The 21,201-nt window shown below is 38.9% G+C and overlaps 1 protein-coding gene across 4 annotated transcripts in view; it reads left to right on the top strand.

Annotated features, from left to right (window-relative positions):
* Nucleotides 1-21,201, top strand: part of cfap58 (cilia and flagella associated protein 58) — a 169,512-nt gene that overhangs the window by 36,148 nt on the left and 112,163 nt on the right. For all 4 annotated transcript variants that reach the window (XM_072657288.1, XM_072657287.1, XM_072657286.1 and 1 more), the window contains exons 9-11: nt 5,860-6,051; nt 15,910-16,071; nt 18,546-18,692. In XM_072657288.1, the coding sequence (XP_072513389.1) occupies nt 5,860-6,051; nt 15,910-16,071; nt 18,546-18,692 (501 nt within the window). The remainder of the gene's footprint in view (nt 1-5,859; nt 6,052-15,909; nt 16,072-18,545; nt 18,693-21,201) is intronic.

Below are 21,201 nucleotides of genomic sequence, written 5' to 3'. Positions count from 1 at the left end.
GACAAGTGTACCAGTGTACCCATTCACTCTGCTGACTCCCTGGTGATCAGAGGTGGCCATGGAGTACACAGTCCATGGCTAATACGAGATGTGCTAAGGCCATTACAGTGTCACTACTGAACATGAACCAATGGGCCACTCTCCCTTCTTTATGGGCCAGTCCTTGGCCCAATTTCTTTATTAAAAATGATATCGTAGTGCTTCGGCCTACTGGGGAAAAAATGCCTGGTATGCCAGATTACCAGTCTAGCCCTGACTGTGACTAAAAGCTAACTCACCATTAAAAAAAAAAATGAAATATACTCATTAGAATGAAAATGGGATATACTCATTAGAATAAACATTCAATTTAAATACTACTTAAATAAAACGTAAATCTGAATTTGAAGTCTGTTGTAGATAAAACTGGATATTTCTCACCCTCAACTATTTTGAATCTGGAGTCATTTTACAGATTCAAAAGGGATCTTTGAGTTAAATCAATGTATAATAATTGACTTTAGTCAGTTACCATTGGTAAATGAACAGTGATTGAACAATGCAATATTAAAATGCATTACAATAGAAACTGCACTGATGTTGGATTTACTCATTTATTTCATACTGATGTTTCTCCACAAGTCCAGTAACTCATTAAATTGTGCTGGTTCAGTATTGTGTTAAGTAGAACTCACGCTTTTTCAGTTGGCTCCCGGAATCATCCATTTGCATATTGGGCGTGTCCTGCACCCTCAGTCACCATCAGCGTGTAATCATTCCCCCTGGGTACCTTCTTTTAGATTAGCAGTTGTGTTTTATATAATGGTTGTCTGCTTGACGTCAGTGTTAAAGTCTAAAGTGTTCTTGAGCACAATAATTATAGTATAATACGTTACAGTAATTTGGCAGTTTACTAAAAGTCAGCTAAGGCATGAAAGCAGAGCTGTTGCTTATTTAAGTGTAAGTGTATTCATCTTCAGGTAATATTTTAAATTTACTTAAAAGATTCAATTGGAGTAATAAGACATACTTAGGTGTTCTAACCTAATTCAGTCAGTTTAAGGTATAATTAAAAATTTCAGTTTGGCCTGAGTCAGATAATTGTATTTAAATTAGTTTAAGAAAAAAATGTATTGGTTTTAGTAGTAAAAAAATCATTGTAACATTGTTCTTACTAAACGTACTGTGTTTAGCCAACTTCACTTGTTTACTCAACTAAAAAACATTAGTTCTGTCAATGAATACCTTGTATAACCAAATACTTCTAGTCAGCCCAATCAATATATTTAGCCTTGTGTTAGCTATACTGTAGGTCCAGAGATGCTAACAACTTTTTAAAAGAGAGTCTTACTCTTTCATTGCCCAATTAACTAACATCAGTTACCAGGTAAGAGTACTTACACAGCCTTCAGAAACAAAGCCAGCAGACATCCCCTACAAAAAAATTGCTGAAAAACTAAGAGCCTGGGGGGGAACAACTTCATGCTTACGGTAAGTGAAGGAGGCTGGGGTGTGCCCATTGTTCAAATAGATGATGCCAGGAGCCAAAAGAAAAGTTTCAGAACCTGCTTGTGGGAGTGCTGTTTAAAGCCCCTGGTGCAGAAGACTGAGAACTATATAAATGTATCCTCCCAATTATAAAGTGATTGCAAAAGTGGTCTAATTATGTAACCTATATGAACCATAAAGGTACCCCATATATACTTTGTCTGTTATACTTTATTATAACTAGATTCATGTATTCAATATAAAGATTAAATAAAAATCAAGTCAGTGCAACTTGAATCCTTTCCCTGTGCATTTCATTCTATTTTCAGCCTTTCTAAATTTGATCTACATTTTTCACATAACAAGAGAAACATACACACATTTATACAAGCTAAAAGCAGTTTCCTGAGTGTTCCCTTGGTTGGCGGTGCAGCACTCTAACATGTTAAATGGGAATGGAAAAGTCTTCACGCACTTTGTTGATAACAGTCCCTTAAATTGACTAGATTTGAATTCTTTACAAACTCCTAATTGAACATGCCTGATTCAGTCCATCAAGCCTTCAGGAGCTTCTGAAAGAGAGGATCCGGTGGATCTGATTAGAGCTGTAATGAAACTCTGCAGGGGAATCACCAGCAAAACTAATGAGGAATGTGGACGTGTCTGAAAGCTAAGGGTGTAGCTGGGAAAAGCTGGGTTTCTTGAAGACTGATGTTTAAATGCGGCAGAGAAGATTTTGACGTATGTAAAAACTTCAGAGATCTTCGGTAGTCATCGCAAACAAGCGTATTTGCTAGATTATTTTTTTTACTATGTAAGTGAAATAATTCATTAGAATATGTGGTCAGATCCAAACGTATTTGGACAGTGACATAATGTTTGCATATATACAGTCAATAGGTGAGCTGCTCTGTGAATGTAGGCCTTTACTGTAGCATATTTATCTTGTGGATTCTTGTTAAAGAGGAGACTCTCGAGGGGAACTGGAGCTCCACTTTATTGTTGCTTTGTTAGTTTTCAACAGGTCTCCCATGGGCTTGGCAGGATTCAGGGCAGGGCAGCAGCTAGAGTAACGTTTAGAGAGCTTGCCACTGTTGGTCCCTTGAGCAAGGCCCTTTACCGTCTCTGCTCCAGGGGTGCTCTAGAACGAAACGAAGAAAAGTAGTTGGATGTTGGATTTACTCATTTCTTTCATATTGAAGGTTCTCAACAAGAGTTGGCTCTGCTGGTTCAATAATATACAGTGTGTTTGTGTGTGCCATACAACCTGAGAAAAACGTACACATTTCCCATTGGCTCCTAGCTCTATTTAATTGCATACAGGGCACGCCCCCTACACTTACTCACCGTCAATGTGTAGTCGTTTTTCCCAGGCTACCATCTTTTAAGTAGACAGAAATTTTTGATATAGTGTTGGGAATGTGAATATGATAGTTTCTGTATTCTGACTGTAACTTTGACAGTCTTGCTAGCACAGCATTGAATATACTGTTGGGCCAACTAGATGTGTTTGGTTAATATAAGGCATTTGTGAGTTATTCCAACTGTAGTGTGTTTGAATTATTCAACTATATGGCTTTTAGTATCATTAGTATGTTTGACTTTTTAACTCTTTAATGTGTTCAGTGAAGCTTAACTTACAAAAACACTATTGGGTCCTTGTCCCTTATTCCTCTCGGCTCCGGGGGCCCATTTTCGCAATTTACATGTTTATTTTTTATGAACTTCTAGCCCAGGTTTTAATTCAGGTGTTCTATTCAGTCTCATTGCCACAGGTGTTAAAATCGAGCACCAAACCATCCAGTCTGCAGTTTTATACACACCAGAAAGAATGGGTGGTTCTAAAAGCTGCACACTGCATTCCAGTGTGGTACTGTAATACGATGCCACCGATCCTGTTAAAACACCCACACCCCTTTTTTGTTTTTGGACACAATGAGCAAAACTGTGAAGTAAAACTCTTTTCCAATGGCTTCCGGCATCATCTGTTTGCATGTTAGGCATGTCTCCACCCCCTTTGCTCACCGTCAGTTTGTAGTTTTTCCTCCCAGGCTATCTTCTCTCGGGTGCAGCTTTTAGTTTTGTGTAATGCTTGACCACATGACTTCAATAATGAAGACTGTAAAAATAAATTGTTGGTTTCTACGATAACTTAACTAAGTATTAGAGTGTTAGCAATGACTTGATACTAGTTAATCAGGGATTAAACAAAAGTAAATATAATTCACTCTCAACATTACAACACTTACATTTGCAAAAAAAGCATATTATAATATCTTAAAGTTATTAAGCTGCTTGTATTTCACCTACAATTTCCCTGCAAAAAAGGGATATAGATAAACAATTGACCTTGCAAATGAACGGGCAAATCTGTACCCAAAAACCAGAAGCCTTCTCAGAAGAGTGGAAGCTATTTTAACTACAAAGGGGGACCAACTCTGTCTCATAGCCTGTGGTTTTAAAATGGGATGCCATTAACACTCCTGTAGGTATAATATGTAACCTGTAGAAAAATAAAAATAAAATAAATTTACAGTAAAGTCCTGGCAGCTTTGTTTACCAGAATGTCACTGTAAAATATAGTCACCGTGTTTAAGACATTACAGTATGCTTTTTTGTCAACCATACATTTTATATTCAATAACTTATTTGTTTACAGCATATTACTGTGCAAAAAATGAATGCATAAAAACTAATCTTTTTGTTGTCCTAATCTTTCAGTCCTTTATTGACTAACACAAACAACCTGGCAAAACAATCCCATGATCCCAAAGTGACAATAGAGTGCAACACCCAAACAGCACAGGAAAAGGAAACTTGTTCTTATAGCCTTCCAATGCAAGGACAGACAATCAAACCAATCCATTACCTGTAAGGCACTAACCTTGAGATGGTAGCCTAGAGGAAACAAATACACATTGACGGTGAGTAAAAGAGGTGTGGACACACCTGATATGCAAATACATGATGCCAGGAGCCAATTGGAAAGAAATGTAACTTTAAAATGCTGCACATTCAAACCCACTGTTATTGAAACAGCACAGCTGACTCGGTTACATATATTTTTTGAGAAACATGAACATGTATTTTTCACAAGAAAAGCAAAACTGGCAAAAATGTTGTCTGTTTTATAAATATTCCGGACTGTTTCCGTTATAAACACAGTGCAAGACCATTTAACATTGGAATAGAGGTGTAAAAATGAGTGTTCTGGTTAATACATGTATTGTTAATTCACTGTTACAGAATCTGCATTCAGCCTTTTTAGAGTTTACAGTCTTTTACTGTCATGGTCTGACAGTTTTTCACTGTAAAAGATACAGACTTTTGTCCATATAGTGTATGTAGCAGCCAGCACGTTCTGTAATGGATGAAGTACCAACAGCACACCCAAACCCTGAGCAGGGCACGTTCAGGCGAAAAACAAGTCTGATTTGAACGGCACAGCTTGCTAACAGTGTCATGCTGTGAGAAGCGTAATGCATACGAGTCCAGAGTTACTGACCCCAGCTGAAATTTCTATCTGAGTGCTCAGAAGGAGCTGGAGCCGAGGTCGCCCTCTCTCTCTTAACATAGTTATGAAACTGAGGTGCGATTCAAAACCAGGCGAAAAGGTAGCTTCATCTACCGCTGATCTCCTGAATATTGCAGTATTGTTGTGGATATGGAGATGAGTGGCCATTCATATTTAATTGCACTGGGAATATGCTGGCCCCTCACACATACACGCCACAAAGATATTTCTACCTTTGTGGGGTGTTTCCATTGGCTTCCAAAGGACTGTCGGTAAGTGCTGCTGTGCTACACTTAACCTGACCCTAATTATGACCTCAGGAAACAAAAGTGAATATTTCTGCTCTTCTACTTTAACAAATAAAAGCTTAGTTTCTAGTATGAAATGTATTTTCCCCGATGAGGACGAGTAAAAGAGCTCCCACAAAGTCAAAACACTTGAATTCTTCATCATACAGAAGACAATAGCTCCCCGCTAAGTGCTAAATACATGGGCACGCAGACACACAGACACATTGGCATGCGTACGTGGCTCCTGAAATTGGCTCTACCCTTGAGAACACTTCCTTTGATCTAACTTACACTGATGCATCACGGATGAAAATAACCCTTTCATTCCAGCAAAGTGGCCAATTATGCTTTATCTTTCAAGATTAGACCACTGACAGAATAGACTGGTTTGTCCTAGGGCTTTGTTTGTTGTTTACAAGCCTTTGTTTGTTTGTTTTGGCTTCCTTTAATCGGCACCTTCCAAAAAAGAGAGACGTTTGTTTGAATTGCGCACGATAGATATGTTTACAAGGTAGCGTCTAATCTTTTGTACAAACATGGTGTCTGAGTCCTTGTATGTATGCGTGTGTGTGTGTGGTGTTCATTTAGAATATGATCAAGGCGGCAGATGCCACCAAGAAGGAGCAGGATTTGGTGAAGCTGCAGGAGCAGACAAAGAAGACACTGGACCAGGAGATTCTGACCTACAGGGACGAGGCGCAGAAACAGCGCAAAATCATCTTTCAGCTGGAGAAGGAACGAGATAGGTACATCAACGAGGCCAGCGATCTCACACACAAGGTAAACACACATGGAGTTGGTGCACACCAGCACTCTCCAGCATTTGCATACAAAGTCGCCAGTCCATCATCCATGTATCCGCATATACAAACTGCCAGTATACAGTCAACCATAGTTTTGATTGTAAACTGGAAAGAAACACACGCAGTCTTGAGGCATACAAACCGAATGCGCGTTCATAAAAACATCTAGACCACACAAAATGTCCTATTTATGTACTGTTCATAAAGTTACGGGGTGGTGCTCGAGTGCACTTCTTTCTCTTTCCTTTTGCAGCATTTTAACACGTGCCCTTAGCATCAGCCAAACAAAATCAACATGTTAATGAGCTGCATATTGGTCAATGACCAATGGGCTGAATTGTTTGGAGGTGAAACTGGGCCGTCAGTCTCAGAATCAGAGCTGTGGGTACAAGTGAAAGAAAAAGAGTACATTTTATTAATTTAAATAAATAAATATGAGGTAGAAAATTCTAAAATAGTCAGTTATGATGAATAGTAAATCTTTAAATTCTTTTTCACCCTCCCAAATACATTCAGCTAATGTTTCACAGCTAAAAGACACAAACTCCACTTGGCTAGGACATTACCGTTAGCTGTGGTAAGCTCACCGTAGCATTTGTGTGTTTACCAAAAGACTGGCTGCCTGTCTCTGTATACATTTCAAATCACATGTGATCTACTGTGGCTTTCTGTGGTCTCAGTCTGAATTAGCAATGGGTGTGACTTAAAGTAGCTGAATGCATTCATTTATAAGGTTGTCCACAAATATTTGGACACCTAGTGTAGTATGCTGAGCCATTTGACCATTTTACAGTATTAAAAGGGTTAAACATACAACTGAAATCAACTGAAAGCAAACCATATTGAACATAAAAAATCATGAAGGGCCTAAGAAAACGTGAGCCATAAAACAATAGAGGGATTTAAAAATGGGAAAAGAATAAAGCCGCCATAAAAATCAGAAGATCCCTGCCTTGTGAAATGAGTCCCTGATGACTTTCTTGTGGGCGGGAGCTCCCTAATTGTAGAGCATAAAAACAAAAGGCAGCCTCACCATGTGTTTTATGTTTTGCCTATAAATGGCACATAATGCATGCATTTTGCAGGCAAACTCACCTCTGCTTTCTTATGTTTGTCAGATTTCCGAGTCATGCAGTCATGTACAACAACTTAGCGTGTAGTGAAAGCTTTCGCAGTTTAGAGAAATCATAAAAGGCTGGCAAGAGAAGGGGGAAAAGCTTGGCTTACTTCTGGAGGAAAATTGTTGTGCTTTTCATACGTCCTTACAAAGAGTGTAGCTGGATTAAGAGCAGTAGAAAAGATCTGTCTGTCTCACAACTGCCAAAAATATGACAGCGGAAGGGACTGAGCAATCTCACACACACATACACACACACACGCAGAGCAAAGTGAATTCCCACCTGTGTTTTCTGTTCATAATCTCGCTGTTAACAAGGGAGCCTTTGCTGCAACACAGGCATGAGAGAGTGACTGTTACATTGGCTATGGACTGCAATTTCATTCAAGCCTAAAGGTCACGAGAGCTGTGTAAGGAACGGCGATCGACATGACTTCTAAGCCGTAGTTATTTGTGGTTAAACACTTGATTGGAAAGCCTTGCTGTAACAGATTATAGCAGCATTATAACGGGCTAATGACTAGATGAGGGAATGCTAATAATCGCCAAAGCTAAAGTACTTTGAGACATTTGTGATATTTGTGATCAAAATGTGAGAGAAATGTTAGCAGCATGCTTTTTTACTTGTTGTGATTGTATAATTAAGCCATGTATTATTGACAGCGGTGAGATCTTAACAGGACAGATCTTATTAGGCCATACTATGTCGACTTTAACACTACTGTAAAGGAAGCACAGAAGTGGAATTCTACAGGTAAAGATGAAAACATCCTGCACCGAACAGTTGGAGTTACACTCAACTATTTTGAGTTCTGTGATCAATTATCATTTTCCAGATTTAAAAGAGCTCTTTGAGTTGAATCAACATATAATAATTGAGTTTAGTTAGTTGTCCTTGGTAAATGAACAGTGATGTGATAATGCAATTAAAATTAAATGAAAAATGCCAAAAATACCCAAAACTAGAAACTGCACTGATGTTGAATTTACTCATTTCTCTCATATTGAAGTCCAGTAACGGAGTCAACTCTGCTGGTTCAATATTTTTAACTGGTTCACACTTTTCCAATTGGCTCCTGGTATCGTCTATTTGCATATTGGGAGTGTCCTGCAGCCTCAGTCACCATCAGCGTGTAGTCATTCCCCTCAGGTGCCTTCTCTTAGATTAGCAGGGGAGTTTTGTATGATGGTTGATTGTCTGCTCTCAATGTTAAAGGCTGTAAAAGCATGTTTGTGTTGTCGAGTGTGACTATAAGCTGCCTGAGTACTGCAGTGTTCACTCTTGCATTAATATTATAATTCTGTGTTTTTGATCAATTTAATAGCAGGAGTCTAAGGGATGAGAGACTCAATTATTATTCATTAAACATTTTAAGTCAAAGTAAAAGTTTCAATAAAAGTTATAATATGTTATTAAGAGTTATTCTATTTAAGTTTTAAGGTAATTCCTTAAAATAACAAAACATAACAGTGTTAAAACGAACTATTCTTGGTTGTAGTAGTAAACATGAGGTTTTTCAGTTACTGTTTTTTTTTTATAAACATTTTACTGAATATTTTTGTCTTATAGGGTGTAGACATATTTTGATATTAAATACAAAAAATGTGCGATTTCAACAATATAATACATATAATTTGAGTGTAGCAGTTCAGTTTACTCACACTGAAAAAAAGACACTTTGGACCAGTTTGAACCATACATTGAATAATTTGTCACACCTAAATACATTAGTATTAGATTTAGTTAAAAGCATATATATATATTTTTTTACACAAAGACCAAACAGGTCATTAAAATGAAGTAAAAGAGAAAATTTATTATAAAGTCCAACAGATTTTTTTCACTTGTTGCAACTTAAATTTTTATTTTGGAAAAAGAACTAATACAACCAAGTTTAGTTTTTTTATTTTTAATTAAAGTAATTTAAACACCCTAATTTTGTTAGTTACTTTTCTAAATCAGTACAAACTGAAATTTATAATTATACCTTAAAACTGACTAAAATAGGTCAGAACAAATCAAGACATCAAACCTAATGTAAAATCTTTACAGAAACAAAAAATCCTTTGTTTACTGTTATTAATCTAGCTAAAACACAGACAGCATAAGCTTGCGTTGAGTTATGCAGGAATAAACATTGCAGACCTCAACCAGCATACAACTACACTCAGCAACACAGACACCAGTAATTTACACAGACTTCAATACTGGGACCAAACAGTCAACCCCTAAATAAAATACCACTGCTAATCTAAGAGAAGGTACCCGGGGGGTATTATTACACGCTGACGGTGACTGAGTGCAGGACACTCCCAGTATGTAAATAGATGATACCAGGAGCCAATTGGAAAAGCGTGATTTTTGCTCAACAAAACCCTGAACCAGCACAGCTGACTCAGCTAACACTAATCACTCAACGTTTTTTTCTAGAGAACACGCTGATCGTTAACCGCCAACCATGTGACAGAATAGTTTGCCTGACTGGCCAAAGACTTTGAGCTCTTATTAGCTACAAATCAGTGTGTTTTTCTTCATTTATGCTATCAAATTGTCAGAGAATTTATATTTGCTGCCAGTAAAATTAGGCTTTTCAACTTTCACACAAGAGAGGCAGGGGCATTAGGGAGGGCATTAGTACCTGGATGTGCTGCTGCTTAAACACTGAAAAACAAAGAGCATCATTTTAATTCAACTTACCTGCAGATTTGTCAGGGCCGACCAAAACGGCATCTTCAAAATCGCAGCTGTGTCCGGGCTAACCAGCATTGCATTGCCTTCGCTGCTAGCACTAACCTTTCTGCTCTCAGTTCTCTGTTTCAGCTCACATTAGCCATTTGCAGGTAGCTCTGAGTGTTTGTGTCTTGCTAATTTGACGTGAAAACACCCAGCGGTGAGCAGAAACAGGCCCAGAGTGTTGTAAAATCGTTTCTCTCAGCTAATGACTTTGATGGCCTCCTTAGCTCCAATTTTCCTCTCCGGAGTTGAGCTTTTAAAGATGCAAGGAATATTTCCCGCTGCCCAAAGGAGACTGTAAAAAAAAAGAAAAGAAAAAAAAGCAGTCACAGGCACAAACGAAGGTCGATAAATCGATAGTGCTCCCTCGTACATACAAGCAGCATTCTTAAACACTGAGCATCATGCAGACTTTTCTCCACTTAGCTACCTACTTTTTGAGTCATCTGGAGAACAATGGTGGCTAATGAGCCAGTTGATAAGCAGTTTGAGTCAGTTGTAGCCATTTAAGTCAAAGAGGAAGAATTGAGAGCTGCTAATGTGGCTAATGGATAACAGCTAATATGCCAGGTGGGCATGGTCGAGTTTGCCTATTTCTAGTCCTGATTAGTTTTGTTTGTTAATTGTTAGGAATATTAGCAGATTTAGATAACACTTTCAGATCAGACCATGTTAAATGGAGATGCTTAATGGAGATTGGAGTAAATGCTAGATGGTTTAGCGGTCATCATTGCTCCTGTAGGCAAAGCACCAGACACTAGTTCTGAATGTGTTTGTTATACTGGTTGATTGAGGAGGTGAGGAATTGGGAGTGTTGATGCTTCACAATGGTTAGAGGAGTGCCTTATTGTGGCTATTGTATAAAACCTAACAGACCAAGTTAGAGAGGCCTAATTTGCCTACTTCTGCTCCTGTATATTTTTGTTTGGTCAATTTTAGAAGCGATAGCATTGTTGGGCAACAGACTATGTTAGGTCAGACTTTGTAAAACTTGCGGAATTGAAGCTAAATAGAGATTAGTAGCATCTGCCACCGTTGCAGCAGCTAAATGGTGATAACTCTCTGATGTAAGGGAGATCAATTGCCTTTGAATGGCACAAATATGTAATAATGGCTATTATTCAGTTGGGATATGGACACTTGACTATCCCCTGACGTAGCGGGGAAATATTAAACATTGATTTTTCTTTCGCTGTCCTCGACCTCACACACACACACACACATACACACACACACTTGTGTATTCATGTCAGGGATGGTTTTAAAGACATTAGCCTTGAGCTGTTTTAGTTGCTAAACAGATTTAAAGGTCTAATATAAAACTCCAGTGTATTTTCCTACTGGACTAGTAAGCCTTATATTCCCTTAATGTTTTGTTAACATACAAATGTCAGGGGGACTTATTACAACTAGAGATTTGATTTTTTTTTTTTTTTTGTTAAATACACAAATATGCAGATTCTTAAAGGAACAGTGTTTGAATTAAATAAAAGATTTAATTAAAAAAAAGATATACAAATTGTTTGGGTATATTAAGGGATTTTAATGATTAGAGAGAACCTCTTAGCATATTTTACTGATGTTATCTTCAAACACACATCCTTATGCTTTTTAAAACAGGGATTTTTAAAACAGGGATGCTTAGTTGATAATGCTGTCTTTTTAACATTTAGACGCTATTTTGCTAACCCTGTCTTTTAGTATGTTTTACTGATGCCACCTTTAAACACAGTGAGTGTTGGGGCAGTGAGTACACACACACACCCAGAGCGGTGGGCAGCCAACTCCTGCGCCTGGGGAGCAGAGAAGGTAAAGGGCCTTGCTCAAGGGCCCAACAGTGGCAGCTTGCCAAGCCCGGGAAAAGAACCCAAAACCCTGTTATCAATAACCCGGCGATCTAATCGCTGAGCCACCACTGATGTCATCTTTAAACAGAGATATCTTTCGTTTTCTAAAGCCATATTTTACTAATGACATCTTCAGGCACATGCTTATGTGTTAATGCTGTCTTTGAGCATGTTTTACTGATGCTAATCATTTCTACAGAGTAGAAATGATATAATATAATACTGAAATATAATTTCTACTAAGTATATTTTACTGATGGCATCTTTGTCATCAGCAGAAATGTTTTACTCATGCCATCTTTTAGCTACGTATTTTTTTAACCTTCAAACGCAGGTTCATGTTCTTGTAGCTTGTTTTACTAATGGCATCTTTAATCACAACCTTATTCTATAGCCATCTTGTAGGCTATTTGACTTATTTCATCTTCAAAAAAGCTGTGAATTCTTGTACACATAATATCAATGGCATCTTTAGACAAAGATGCTAATTTGTTAAGTCCGTCTTTTAGCCGGTTATAGCGCTGACACCTTTAAACCCAAGCTTATTGGTGAAGGCCATCTTTTTGGTGCATTTCACTGAGGGCATCTTTAAACACACTGTCTGTTAACATTAGCATCTTTTACTATCTAAGCACCAGCATTTGGCCAGCACCAGTTACAGGCCTACATACTTGACAGACGATTGAACACACATGCCTGTGAGCCTCCTGCTGTTTCTGTTTACATTTCGAAGCCTGCGTCTTTGAAATTTTTTGAAAGCAGTTAAAGATACACTCTGAACTTCACCTCTTTCTCTTTATAGATCCGATTCTTTTTGCCCCGACTTTGACATTTGGATTTAACCCGGCTCCTCGTGATTGGATTAGCGTCTGTGTGTGCCATGGCAGTCTAATACGGCAAATCCATGTAATTCTGTTTCTATTCAGCTTTTAATTTGACGTATAATGTCTCGCATTGACAAAGCCAGTGCTGCTGAGAGAGAGCGAGGGGGGAAAAAGCCCACTCCGCTGATGTTTCAATCAGGCTCCATTGAAACAGTGTAGGCCTCTCACTGTGGAACAAGTGAACAAGTTCTTGTGGATTTGTTGGCCACCCTAGCACAAATCGACTCCATTAGGGTTGTGCGTCTTTTGCCGCACCATGGTGAGCTGTGCGTGCTGTGTGCATGTGTGTATGTGCTGTGTGTGTGTGTGTGTGTAGGAAGGAAAGAGACAAGGAATAATGATCGGAAATGATGGATGTTGCTGTCATATTTGTGACAAGAGTCAGATCGCAGTCATATATCTCTCCCTATTTGTCATCTCATCTCAACTTTATTGGAATGACCCTATTACATTATAGTATCGCCAAAAACATTTAAATCTATTTATCACACATCAGCCCATTAATCATTTAGCACACGTACAAATAAATACAGTGCTAGAACCTCACTGCTATAACGACGGAACCTCATATCCCTAAAACTGAACAAGGAAACCACTTCATCAACTCTAGGAGGATTTGATTGCATTCAGTGACAAGAGTGAATTTGTGAGGTCAGGATGTTGGATAATCAACACCCCACCCCACCCCACCTCATCCCCTACTCCCCAGCGGATGGAGCACCAACCATCATTCCTGAGAAAACAGTTCCACTGCTCCACAGCTTAATGCAAGGGGGGACTTTATACCCCTCTAGCTTATAGGTTCATGTTTATCTGCTCCAGAGAGTCCCATTGTGTTGGCAGTACTTCTCTACAGGGATCAGACAAGCTGATGGGGTGTCCACAAACATTTGGACATATAGTATATTTGATACATTGTTATTGTTTATTGTTCAAAACTAAAACATATACAACACAAAACATTTTACTATAAATTGTTATATTTATATATAATATATATATATATATATATATATACAGTCATGCCCGAAAGTATTCATACCCCTGTCAAAGTTTTACTTAAATTTACTTTTATTTAACCAGAAATTATATTTTTGCCTGGAAATGACACAGGCATCTCCCAGGAGATAACACGATGATGTACAAGAGGCATCATTGTGGGAAAAAATATTTCTCAGCTTTTATACACATTTGAACAAAAAGTGGCATGTCCAAAATTATTCATACCCTTCTCAATAATTAATAGAAAAGCCTTTATTGGCTATTACAGCAATCAAACGCTTCCTGTAATTGCTGACCAGCTTTTTGCATGTCTCCACTGGTATTTTTGCCCATTCATCTTTAGTGATGAGCTCCAACTCTTTGAGGTTCGAGGGTCTCCTTGCCATCACCCTGATCTTTAGCTCCCTCCACAGATTCTCAATTGGATTCAAGTCAGGACTCTGGCTGGGCCACTGCAAAACATTAATGTTTTTGTCTGCTAACCATTTCTTCACCACTTTGGCTGTGTGTTTTGGGTCGTTGTCGTGCTGAAATGTCCACCGGTTCCCAAGGCCAAGTTTCTCTGCAGACTGCCTGATGTTGTTGTTGAGAATCTTGATGTATTGCTCTTTTTTCATGGTGCCATTTACTGCGATCATGTTCCCTGGTCCATTGGCTGAAAAACACCCCCAAAACATTAGGTTCCCACCACCATGTTTGACAGTGGGGATGGTGTTCTTAGGGTTGAAGGCTTCTCCTTTTTTACGCCAAATGGTGCACACATCATTGTGGCCAAACAATTCAATTTTTGTTTCATCTGACCATAAAACAGAACACCAGAAGTCTTCTTCTTTGTCCAGATGAGCATTTGCAAAGGTCAAGCGGGCTTTTGTGTGCCTTTTCTGGAGAAGTGGTGTCCTCCTTGGCCTGCGTCCGTGGAACCCAGCAGTGTGCAGTGTCCGGTGAACTGTCTGCCTTGAGATGTCGCCACCAGCAGAGTCCAGATTCACCAGGATGGCCTTGGTGGTGATCCTTGGATTTTTCTTCACCTCTCTCACTATTCTCCTGGCCAGCACAGGTGTCACTTTTGTCTTCCGACCACATCTTCTGAGATTTTCCACAGTGCGGAACTTCTTGTATTTTTTAATAATACTTTGCACTGTAGCCACTGGAACTTGAAAACATTTTGATATGGCTTTATAGCCCTTTCCTGACTTGTGAGCGGCCACAATGCACAGCCGCAGGTCCTTAGTGAGCTCCTTTGTCTTAGCCATGACTGTCCACAAACCAACTGCAGAGAGCTGCTGTTTTTCTCCTGTTGAGTTGATTAAAACAGCTGTTCCCAATGAATCAGGGTAATTAGGATGCTTTAAAACAGCTTGGACTATTTGGAATGGTATAGAACTTTGGATTTTCCCATATACTGTGACAGTTTTCAAAGGGTATGAATAATTTTGGACATGCCACTTTTTGTTCAAATGTGTATAAAAGCTGAGAAATACTTTTTCCCACAATGATGCCTCTTGTACATCATCGTGTTATCTCCTGGGAGATGCCTGTGTCGTTTCAAGGCAAAAATATAACTTCTGGTTAAATAAAAGTAAATTTAAGTCAAACTTTGCCAGGGGTATGAATACTTTCGGGCATGACTGTATATATATATATATATATATATATATATATATATATTTATATATTTAATAATATATTATAAATATATTATTTTTCAAACGTAGTAATCTGTATGTATTTTTCTGGGGCATGCAGTCGACTGATAATCCACTAGGGGCAGAAACGTTAATTAAAACTAAAAATTAAAAATCTCATTTAATTTTCTTACTTTGGTCATGAATCACTATTTAATATGTAATGTTATTGTTTTTATGTAATCGTTACTTAAGATAAACCTTTGCATCATTACAAAGACATGGAAAATATGTTGCACTTGGTTTTTTAGGGGGTTTACTGTCAATGTTTTCAGACAATCACTGGGATCATTTTAAATTTTAGGTAAGTTGTTGTTCTAACTTTTATAATGGATAAAAAATGAATAAATGATAATGTTAGCATGGGAGGTAATTGTATTCAGGGATTACTTTTGAGACCCAAACATTCTGAAATACTCAAACATGCTTGTGGAGCAAGCCAAAAAACTCCTTCCTTCTGTATAGCTGCACAGATCTGCTGCACAGGTGATTTCAGCTCAATATTCAAGGTTTCAACAGCACCTACCTTTTCTCACCTCTCTCCTTCTCCCTTTTCCTCTGTCCAGGTCTTGTTGCATATGGAAGACATCAAAGTGCAGGAGATGCAGATCTTTGAGTACAAGAAGAAGATTGCTGAAACAGAGACTAAGCTCAAGCAGCAACAGAACCTCTACGAAGCCGTCCGGTCTGACCGCAACCTCTACAGCAAGAACCTCACTGAGGCTCAGGTACTCACCCATGTCAGTCAGTGTTTGTGAGTTTGTGCATATAGTGGAACATCACACCAAGCACACACTGATCAACCATAACATTGAAACCACCTGACTAATAATGATAGGTCCTACTCGTCGAGGCGTGGACGGCACAAGACATAGGCAGCATTGACTTTTTCAGCCGATTGTGCAATATTAGCTATTCTGTGAGATCGGTCTAGGCTAGCTTTTACTCCCCATGCACATGAATAAGCCTTGGGGAGTGACTGGTCACTGGTTCACCCCGAAGTTGTCCATCCGTGGAGCACTTTTGGTAGGTTCTAACCACCACAAGCACCTGCCTGATCTCTTGTTAAAGCCGCTCAGATCTTTACACTAGTCCTTTTTCACTGCATTCAACACATCAGTGTCAGTGGTTTTAAATGTCATGGCTGATGGGTGTACAAGGGCTACATGGGGGGGGGGGGGGTATGGTTCTACCTCTCTAGTGTGATTGTGTGTTTTCACTGCCACAGATAGGTTAAAATTAAAAAGCTATGCTCATATTTAGTCTAAATAAAGTTTATTTATTCAGTACATAAATAATAAAGACATTTGTAGCTTGTATTCCCATACAACACAAACAGAAACCGCTTGTATCGGAAGGGTTCCAGTATACAATGCAATCCACATCACTTCTGGTTTAATATTTAATGTAAAAAAGAAATCAGACATCAAAACAAATATAATATGTAACTGAACATCACCAAGAATCATGACATTTGATTAAATTCGTAAGTATTAAGTCTTGACTACTTAAAGCAATATTATGTAGCATTTGTACCTCACAATAACAGCTTCACAATTATTGCGATGCCTCTCTATCTTTGCTACTTCAAGCTCAATGCGATCGTTCACATCCTTCTTTTACTTTGGTGGTTATGTGTCTCTCAGCTTTTAAAAAAAATGCATGTGTAAAACGTCCCCTGTAGGGGTGGGTCAAAGTGCAAAAGCAAGAAATGCCAATTTTCACGTAATGTTGTTTTAAAGTTGCATTATGTGAGAATTGGTATTTTTTGCTCATGGGCTCCCCCTACAGGTGTAATTTACTGCAGTAAAGCAAATCACGCTTTGTGCTCACCCTTCGTTTGGCTGAGAGATCCAGAACTAGCAGTGAAGTGAAAGAATCCTGCCGACAGAAGCTGAAAAGTAATCATACAGACCTTTTCACAAATATGACTTTTTATTTTGTGTTATGCAGTTCTCACGAGTTGTCCTGCCCACTTTTCCAATTTATGTAGCGCAAAAACCTGCATACTGAGCTTGGAGTGGGAATAATTGAGGGGCTATTTTGTCTGTTACAAATCATTGGAGCATCTTAATGATTTTGAAGCTGTTATTTTAATCTGTTATTTTAGTCTAAATGTTACAGAATGCAACTTTAAGGGTGGACTTTCTCTTAATGAGTCGCTCTGATGGCCTCACAGTTGGACTCACTGAACTGAAACACCAGGTCTTTTTAATGTATTTATTCTTTTAAGAAGGCTGAAGAAGAATCAGCATTGGAGCTGTGGCAGCTCATGCTATGAGAAGAGTTAGCCTCAGCTGCATTTTCAAAGGACAATCTCCACATTCTGTATTCCTTTTCCTCTTCTACCCCCTTATTTCATCATACCTGAATCTGCCAAGTGCAAATGCCTCCCCCCCCCCCACAAACCCGCCCCCACCCCGTCCCACCCTGGCCCAGCTGCTTTCTGTCTGAAGTCTGACCTTGTAGCTGTTGTATGATAAGGCTACATTCGGGAATGGGCTGCTTTTTTGAACTAATGTTGGGGCTTTGCTGTGTATGTGTGTGTATGTGTGTGTGTTTGTTGTTTGTACATGTCTGTTTGGTTTGTCGTAGATGCTCGTGCTGATGCTGCCTTCTCAGTGCAGCTCTTGGTGCGCTTGGAGTGTGTTTACACTTAAGATTTATTGCCTAAGTGCTTATCTGTTAGAAAGAGTGTGTGAGTGTCTTCCTGTATCTGCCGGTCTACCTCTGTGTGTGTGTGTGTGTGTCTCCTTATCAGAGTGTATGCATTTGTTTGTCTTTGTATACGTTTGTGTGAACATGCATCTGCTCACGTCTGTGCAATACCCAAGTGTGTGTGTGTGTGTGTGTTTATCTATATTGGTGAAGGTATTTCATTCAGTTAAGCATGCTGGCGAACCAGCAGGCTTCACCCACAGACATTGTCAAATCACGGATTCTGTGGTACACTATGTGTCCAAATGTTTGTGGACACCCCTTCTAATTAATGCATTCAGCTAGCTTCCTATTCAAATGCACACACAGCATTATCTAGTCTAATTAGCCTAGTCTTGGCATACGTTTAGGATCGGTTGGGAGTTTCCTTCTTTTTAGTATGTGACTGCAAAACATAGCTTCATTTTTCTTGATGTGACAGTCTGTCTCTCTCTCTCTTCCTTTTTCTGTCTCTGTGTGTGTGAATGTGTGTGTGCATGTGCAGGACGAGATCACAGAGATGAAACGCAAGCTGAAGATCATGAACCACCAGATAGACCAGCTCAAAGAGGAGATCAACGGCAAAGAAGCCGCCCTGGTCAAAGAGCACCTCGAGGTCCAGCGGGTGGAGAAAGAGAAGGAGGCTCTAAAGGTGCGCGGTCACTTCTCAATTCCCTCTGTCTCTTCTACACTGCCCATCAAAGTGGTTTTGAGGAAACCACGCTGTGTTCTGAACTTCCTCTCTGTTACTTATCAGTTGAAGTATGAAAAAGTATTAGTGTTAGCCATAGTTTTGGCTAACATAACACAGCTACTCATACTAAGACCTTGGCTGTATCTTGCGACGCTCATAAAAGTGTCTTGCTTGGTATGAGAAGCTGGTTTTAGTAATTATGTGACGGTTCTCTTTTCCAAAAATATGAAAAGCACATATTGAAAATACTGTTCCAGTGCGTTTTGAGAGCTAATGAGGGCTAGCATCACAACAAGGGTGATATGTGTGGGTTTTGGTCTTATTTAACATCACGATCAAAGATGATCCCATACGGTTGTATGGAAATGACAGTTTTCTGCGTATTTTACAGCAGACTTTTTCTGTAATTATTTGAAGCAACCAAATATACATAGCTGTGCTGCAATCATTTGACCACAATCAGGCACATCATTTGACCAGAGTAATAAGACATCACATCAATGCAAAATTCAACAGATGAGTGTGTTTATATATATATTTTACATTAATGTTCTTTTAATGTGTAATATAGCTTTCTTCAAAATAGAACTGTCACTGTTATTCTTTTTAAGTATTATTATTATTATTATTATTCAACCTGCTTTTTATGCTGCTGCTCCTCCTACAGTTTTCCAGATATCATCACCTTTACAGCCACGTCAGTCCTGATCTGCAGTAGTGTGCTTGTATACAGCTTTTGGATAAGTGCAAAAGTATTCGTATAGAAAGCTTCCGGAGACAAAAAAATATTGTGGCCAAAATACTCCCATAGGAATGCACTGAAATTTGTCTGTACATTTAAATTTAAAAAATGATAATAAATAAATGATAGGTTATTATAGGCTTATTTTCTGTTGCTTTTTCCACATTACACCAAACTCCTATCAAACCATGATGTCCAAACCTTGGTGTAAAGTTTTGCTGTAGACATACACCCCTAAAGTGCAGTTTATTCACCACTTTTATGAGTCTGTCTTCACCGTAGCTGCCTATATTCCATTCCCTGTCGTTCCTTACTTCTATAAGTCTGTCATTTCTGGCACCCTGTTGACTTGACTTTGTTTCACATTGCAGTTACTGGTGGTACATTTTCTACTTTCCTTTCTAAGAGCTGTTCCATTCTTTCAGAAATGCACTTTAGATGCCATTATATCAGCTCAGAGCCCCATGCAGCATGCTGCATTATTTCACGTTGGTCTGTTCTTTTGGACACAGCTCTTTCTGGTAATCATGCCTCTTTTTTTCCTCCCTGCGCTCATAGAAAGTGCTTTGTGGCATGCTCCTACATTTCCCACACTTACACATGAAGAAATATGGATTTAGAGCCCCAGCCCAGCCCTAGTTATGAAGCACTGTATAGTAGGAGTACTGATCCAAGATCCGAAGCCTTTCTTCAAATGTCTTTGGTAGGTTTTCAAAGGCAAAGAAAGCTGACACCAGATCAGCTTTTTACCATCGAGAAGCTTTATGGATATAGGCCCAGGTTCTTTTCAGCTTAGCTGCTGTTCATCTGCACAGTTGAATCAACAGCAAAGGGAATCATTTTTATTCATCAGCATTGAATCCAATCTTCATAATCCTTTCGTTATTAGTTTTCATATCTCTGTCTTTATCAGAGAGCAGAGTTGGACTTTTAAAAGTGACTAACTTTCAATATCACCTTCACAAGAGACAGGGTGATACAGGAGCATCAAAATAACAAAGAACTCGGAAATATATACAAAGGAAGGCTCTCAGCACAAATGTGTATCGGAGCATCGCAAGGGCTTTGAGTCCCCACATCTTTCAAATTCAACAGTGCACATTAAAGACTGGATGAATATGCATGGACCCCTTTTTCCAGTCATTATGAATGGTTTCAATAATGCATGCCCATGTCCGAGGTGCTGACGGACTATCGTGTGGGAAGGTAACAGTGGAGGTCAATCACAGTGAAGGTGACCAGTGTACCAACTTCTGTTTTCAGGTGCACTCCAGTACTATTAGTTTCTATTATACTGGACTGCAATATGACTCTCCATTATACGCTGTTATTACTCTTATTGTGGACCGACCTAACAGTAATGTAGTGGGCTTTCGTCTCAGCTGACCTATTATTCAGCTATTCATCTCAAGACGTATTATTTAGGAACTGATATAAAGTATTTGGTAACTTCAGTAAAGCTAATATAATATTCAACTGTGGGCTCATATAAGGGTCTTGGTTTCTGCAGTGTTTTATGGAGGATTTAGGTCTAGCTTCTGTGTATGTCAACATATATTGGTTTCCTTGTTTTATAGACTATGTAAGTTTCAGGTTGGTTGTAACTGTAGCCTGGATGAAGTTATAGTTTGTTCTGCTTATAAGATTCAGGATTACTTCCTTAAGTCCTATTCTGATGGGATTAGTTTTACATAGGGAGGTGGAGTATTGTATTTTTACTACAGG

The sequence above is a fragment of the Salminus brasiliensis genome, chromosome 15 (assembly GCF_030463535.1).
Source record: "Salminus brasiliensis chromosome 15, fSalBra1.hap2, whole genome shotgun sequence".
NCBI classification, from domain to species: Eukaryota; Metazoa; Chordata; class Actinopteri; order Characiformes; family Bryconidae; genus Salminus; species Salminus brasiliensis.
Note: the sequence above shows the minus strand (reverse complement) of the source record. Positions and strands in the feature narration are given on the sequence as shown.